The sequence below is a fragment of the Bidens hawaiensis genome, unplaced genomic scaffold, assembly GCF_021521415.1.
Source record: "Bidens hawaiensis isolate Kalapana, Puna unplaced genomic scaffold, B.hawaiensis_p1.1 tig00033106_1, whole genome shotgun sequence".
Lineage (NCBI taxonomy): Eukaryota > Viridiplantae > Streptophyta > Magnoliopsida > Asterales > Asteraceae > Bidens > Bidens hawaiensis.
In genome coordinates this window covers 44,184-50,343 of record NW_027495648.1, presented here as the reverse complement: position 1 = coordinate 50,343, position 6,160 = coordinate 44,184, and the positions used below count along the sequence as shown (strand labels likewise).

Genomic DNA, 6,160 nt, shown 5'->3' with positions numbered 1-6,160 from the left:
CTGTTGTAGTTAATGGTTCGGCATGATTTGAAATATTTAGATTTTTTATATGCAGAAACGGATTCTAAACTGGACCGAATCTTGAAGCTTGTTAAGAGCGTAAACTCTGGTAACAAAGACGCAAAACAAAGGAAACGATTCGAAGCTATGAATGTGATTGAGTATTTTTATAAACAGTAGCAATCAATGTGTGATTTGTACGAAGATTAAAGGCCGGGAAGGTGTGAAGTAAAAATGCAGCATGAAGAAGATAAAGAAGACAATGAGTCTACTTCATCTTCAAATTCATTAGGCATGGAATCCGCAGGATATCATTCGCCAGATAGCGGAACAAAAACACCAAATATTGATCAAGCAAAAGTGACAACAACAACAACAGATGGTGCAAAGGTGGAGAATAAAATCCCAACTATTGAAAGACAGCCGTCCTCGAATATGAAGGTGTTAGAAGACAGAATCATCGCTTTGAAGCACGAGATCGAGACCTTAAACTCTCAAAAGGGTGAACATGAACATGAACATGTTAATGAACAAGTACATCAACATGAACAAGAACTGAAAAGCAAACATGATGAATTCCGTAAAAAATTGAAGGAAATTTCGGTATTTCAGCCTGAATTTGCATCTAAAGAGAACGAGAGTGAAGTTTTGACGAAGCTAGACGAGTGCGCAAAGCTTTTTAGTGACAAGATTGAGGAATCCGTGTACCGTGTCCAAAATTTGGAAACGGAAGTGGATTCTTTACGGTCTCAGTATAAAAACTTCTCGCACCAAAAGGAACAAGAACTCGAGTCGTTAAGAATTCAAAATCAAGAAAAGGATATTGAGCTCGGTAAAAAAACTAAGGAAGCTTCGGATTCCCTTGAAATGTTAAAAAGATTAACAGTTCAAAGTCAAGAAACGGAATCCGAGCTCAGTAAAAACTCTAAAGACGCTTTAGACTCTCGTGAAATATTAGAAAGATTAACAGAGAAATTAAAACAAAAGATCAAGAACAAAGAGGGTTTGATCGAAGAACGAGATGCATTGCAACAACAAGTAAAAGATTTGGTGGTCAAGATCGAAAGTATAAACGGTGAAAATTGTTTGTCGAAATACGAAAACGAGAATCAAAAAACAATAATTTCTCATCTACAGGAAGAACTCCAACAGAAAGATAGTAAAATTTCTACTCTCGAATCAGGGATCGAGGGCGTAAAGAGGGAGCTATCAAGCAAGATGGAGTCCCTTGAGCAAAAATACAAATCACTACAAATTGATAAAACAGAACTTGAAGGAAAAAATGATGTTTTAAAAGCATCACTAGAGAGAAAGAATACGGAAACACTTTCTAGTGTCCGAGCCACGGTTAAGAAAATGGTAGAAATGATCAACGAATTCAGAAAGAAATCAGAGGACAGTGTCCGGCTTTTGAGCAGAAGAATCACCGTGGCGGAGGAACTTCATAATGAAACCCGAGACTGGTACAAAAAAACCCGGGAAAAAAACGAGCAAGACAGAAAAGACGCTGAGTTAGCATTGCGTAGCATCAAGACTATGACTTCAACGGTGAGTGACACATTAAGCGTTGCAGAGACGTTTGGGCTTCGGTATGTGGAATGCTGTGAAGACTTCACGAATCGGGTGTCAAAAGTATGTTGTATGATAAATTTTGTGAAGGATTGGATGAGAGTAAAGAATGGTGATTTGGTACAAGTTAAGAAAGATTTCGATGAGCTTGTAGCACAAATGGATGATAAAGAAGAAGAGATTCTTACTGCTAGACAAAAGGTGTTGAAATTGGAAGGCAAGTTAAGGGATTTGAAGAAGATTGTGAAGGAAAATGTACAAGTTAAGAAAGAGTTTGATGAGCTTGTGGTTCAATTGGATGATAAAGAAAAAGAGATTCTTGGTGCAAGACAGAAAGTGCTGAAACAGGAAAGCAAGTTAAGGGATATGAAGAAGCTTGCGAAGGAAAACGACGAAACCATGGTTGTTTTGAAAGAGGAGAAAAGGGAGGCAATAAGGCAATTGTGTGTTTGGATTGACTATCACCGCGGTCGTTCTGACTTTTATAAAAAGGCGTTTTTCGAGTTGGTTAGCAGATACACAAGACGCAATTAACCCTGGTTTAAAACTCGTCCAAGCTTCTATAAAGAAACCCGAGACCAGTTTGGTCTGAGATTGTTGTTGGAAACCTACCCAAAACTGGCTTAAAATGCCTGTCTTTTGTCTGTAACCCTTTTTGTTTCTTAAATTTTTATATGAAAATGACCTTTTCGGCATAATCTGAGCAGTGTCTCCATCAAACAAAAATTACTCAAATCAACAGATTAGTTGTTTAAAGAAACCATTCTCATAATCATAATTCATAACCATAATACAGATCAAACAGCTCACCAACTATATTAAAAATCCTTATTAGGTGGTGTTGGTGTGACGCGAACGCCAAACGCCAAAAAACCACAGCAGACAGAGAAAGTGTCGGGTATGTACCGGGGTCCACTATATCAACACTAATAACTTCTAAACCTCTCAGTAACTGAAAGATAACCGAAAGAGAAGACAACAACAAAAAATTATGACCTCCATAGTTTATACCTCCTACTTTCTCTTCTGCAAGCAAAAATAATATTATTCATTCAACAACATTATTATTATTATTATAACTAGGATGTTTTTCAGTCGGATATCCTCATCTCTACTCCAAGTAGATCCTTAACCACCTCGTACGACACAAACGCGATTGCAATTGAAGGAACCACCTGTTTTCCACAAATCAAGATTAAAATATTTCTAGAATTTCTAAAATTAGTAAAATAAAATTACAAAATTACAGACCTTGACTGAGTTGGGGACCAAGCCTTTGTACAAGGCTCCAAAACCTTCATAACGAACGGTTTTCCTGAAAGCATCGACCATACCGGTGTACTCGAGGGCTGATTTGCCATCTGCAGTGACAACTGAAGCTGCATGTTTCCAACCAACCATTTGCATTCTTCTGCGGATGACATCGAGTGGATACGCAACGGTCTGACCCACGGTTCCAGCTGCAGCTCCACATGCAAGCTTTGTTGTCACACTCAGGTCAGTGTCCTCGGTTAGCCCAAATGGTCTTGATTTAACCAACCAATCTTTTAAAGATTCATACACCGCAAAATTAAGACCCACGTATGGTACCTACATATACCCACCACAATTTTAATGACCAGTGTACATATCTGCAATCAATACGACATGTTTGACTTTTGACTTACAACACCAATGACGGAAGGAAGCCACCCTTTGTATAATGCACGCGGGCCTTCTTCACGAAGTACGGTTGCAAGAGCATGCGTGATTCCTCGATATTGAGTTGGAGATTTATCAGTCTGCAAAAATTAAAGCCTTCGTAATTAATGTGAACCTAATAAAAAGTTGTATAGCTATTGAAAATGTTTAATATCTAGAAATCTTGAAGAATACCTGCACAGTAATCCGACCTCTAACCAAGTCCATCGGGTAGGTAGCTGACATGGCGATTATTCCAGCACAGGCACCAGCTCCAAGGCGTAAGACAGGGGTCAGTTCAGCATCCTCTGCAAATAGATTTAAAAGATTATTATCTTATAGGCTCATGTGTGAGCAGGTATTTGTTAACTCAGGGATTTAGTAATGTAAGATAATAAAAAATTATTAAACTTTCATACCGTTTCCAGGTTGCTGTCGGTAGAGCCACAAGATTCCCCTGTTTATCACAAAGAGTAAGTATGTTGAATCGAAGTCAGTAGCTTTATATCATAAATGCAGAAAGAAGAAAAAAAGAAGGAAACCCGACTAATATGTAAAGATATTTGACATTTTTGGCGTTATTTGATTTCACTTTCATATTTCTATGATTTCAACCTGTCTTCTCAAAGATATATATTATATTATATATTCCTACAAATTGGTTCAAAAATGCATTTCAATCTAAGAAAATAAACTATATAATTAAGTACTTTGTTAACAGAACCCAAAAAAACCTATTAATGTAGAAAGATCACATACTTTGATGCCTCTTCATAGCTAAAGAACTTGACAGCAGAGTTTGGAACGATACGAGCACAATTAGTGCCATTTCCCTTAAACAGTCCACGAAAACCCTCTGTTCTCCATATATACTTCAACCCCTGAATGGTACCATTATATTTGATTGCATGAGGATTTTGGACCTGCAAAAAAAGTAAAGCTAAGTATGTTGAGTTTTCCATATTCTTTCATTCAAGGTTATCACAATTTAATTAATGTCTATCCAAGCAATAGCATTTGCATAGGTTATATCACTCATTTATATAGATTGATAAAAATAGCTATAGAAATGCAATTGATCTCACAAGTCACGCCTTTTCTTTACACTTTTGACTACATTTAATCATTGTTTTTGTTAATAAAGAAAAGACCTTTGTGAGTTTGTGTTAACAACCTCATAACAATTAACAACATCCTCTATTGAGAATAAATAATCAACGTTGAATCACACTTTACTAAAAGATCCATTATTATGCCAATTTTGAAATAAAGACAACTAATTAATTTATTTGTCCATGGAATAAAAAAGTAAACATTTAGACAGATGACCAACCTGGAGCAAAATTTTCAGTCTTTCTAGAGGAGCAACAGCGGTTCTTGATCTGCAGCAAAAAACAACCAAATAAACAAACAGCCTGTTATAGTTTATAAACCAAGGGACTAATCAACGGAAACTTATGAAGAAACTTAAAAAATTATTTTCCTAAAACTTATGATTAGTTTCTTCCACCACAAAACAAGCTAATATGATCTATCATGATGTTTTTACAGTGCTTTCTTATCAATCGCAGGCCAAGTACAGATTAAAATAGAGTAGATCAAACAGATATATCGTACAAGAACAGCTTCCATGAGTTAAACACTTAAAACCATAATAATTAATAACCACATGGTCATGTTTCCTTGTTGCATGTTCTACCGACTCTTCTACCATAGTACTACACTACTACACTTCTTTACAAATGCACTCCTCAAAATGGATAATCTTATCTTAATTACACATAATCATAATCAGCTTCAAACAACAAAATCAATCTCTTCATTCATATGATGTTTTCGTAATGCCTTCTTATCGATGTCAAACAGATATATTGTACAAGTAAACTTTTCCATGAATTAAACACCTCAAACCAATATAATTAATAACCACATCATCATCAAAATAGTGTGTCAAAACGAATAATCATACTTAATCATATACGACAAACAGAGAAATTACACATAACCAGCTATCAAACAATAATAAAATCAATCTCTTCATTTTAACTCCTACTGACTCACAGTTAAACCTCCTTCTACAAATTTTAGCTCTTAATCATCATATTTATATTATACATTTAATCACTTTATTCAATAATAATAATAATCATTAGGTCAAATAAAAAATGTATAACAGATCGGAAGTATAATCAATCAATCAATCAATCAAAACGAATTAAAACTAATTGAAAGAGAAACTAACACTCCACCGGCAACGCCACCGGCGACAAGAGACTTGCAGATGCTGAGCAACGCGTGGCGGCTGGGAGCCTTAACACCTTCACTGGCAATCTTAGCTTCTTCAGCGAGATTAGCGATCGTAGCACTGGTCTTTCCTACCACATCCTCAGACGCCATGTAAACCCTAGCTTTAGGTTTATAAATTGGAGCGGCGCAAAAGAATAATAATAACAATAATCGCAAAGCAAAGCCGCCTCCGGTGATCTATATCAGTCGATATATATGTATATATATATGCAGTGAAATGGTGAGAAGAAGTGTGATTTATTGAATGCGAGTGAGGGTGTTGGTGAAAGGGTGCGCGCGCGCGTATTGGATTGTTTATATTTATGGTGTATATTAATCGACCCAAAAGCATTCTTTTAACCCCCAAGGGATAGTAGCCCAAAGTCAAGGCCTAAGTTCGCTACTTTGTATTCTACAAAATAAAAAATAGAGACATTCGAGATCTAGTTCAATTATATGAAAATGATAGTTAAACTTGGGATTTTAAGGTCTTAAGTTTATAGGGATGATAATAGGTCGTGTTTAGGTATTTCTAAACTCAGATTATGAAAGACCATTTCAAACTCATCGGGTTTTAATCGGGTTGTTATTTTCCTATCAGGTTTCAGGTTTTCAATCGGGTTTT

At 36.1% G+C, this 6,160-nt stretch overlaps 2 protein-coding genes across 2 annotated transcripts; one reads left to right on the top strand and one right to left on the bottom strand.

Annotated features, from left to right (window-relative positions):
• The first annotated feature begins 234 nt into the window (after positions 1–234).
• LOC143584349 (uncharacterized) lies at positions 235–2,133 on the top strand. Its single transcript, XM_077066425.1, has one exon. The coding sequence runs from the start codon at positions 235–237 to the stop codon at positions 2,101–2,103; it is 1,869 nt and encodes a 622-aa protein (XP_076922540.1). The 3' UTR covers positions 2,104–2,133.
• Positions 2,134–2,316: 183 nt separating this feature from the next.
• On the bottom strand, positions 2,317–5,696 carry LOC143584348 (mitochondrial adenine nucleotide transporter ADNT1-like). Its single transcript, XM_077066424.1, has 8 exons — positions 5,492–5,696; positions 4,583–4,631; positions 4,009–4,172; positions 3,669–3,706; positions 3,445–3,557; positions 3,237–3,350; positions 2,821–3,159; positions 2,317–2,744 (listed from the first exon to the last, which is right to left on the bottom strand). Exons 1-8 carry the CDS (start codon positions 5,644–5,646, stop codon positions 2,661–2,663), a joined length of 1,056 nt encoding a protein of 351 aa, XP_076922539.1. The 5' UTR covers positions 5,647–5,696; the 3' UTR covers positions 2,317–2,660.
• Between the last annotated feature and the right edge of the window lie 464 nt (positions 5,697–6,160).

Bases quoted from the DNA above. Each gene is read 5' to 3' on its own strand.
- LOC143584349 (XM_077066425.1), top strand. From the start codon at position 235: ATGCAGCATGAAGAAGATAAAGAAGACAATGAGTCTACTTCATCTTCA.
- LOC143584348 (XM_077066424.1), bottom strand. From the start codon at position 5,646: ATGGCGTCTGAGGATGTGGTAGGAAAGACCAGTGCTACGATCGCTAAT. The intron at 3,351-3,444 runs GTATTCTTCAAG...TAATTTTTGCAG, and splicing joins GAGGTCGGATTACTGTGCAG to ACTGATAAATCTCCAACTCA. The intron at 2,745-2,820 runs GTCTGTAATTTT...TGTGGAAAACAG, and splicing joins TGGTCCCCAACTCAGTCAAG to GTGGTTCCTTCAATTGCAAT.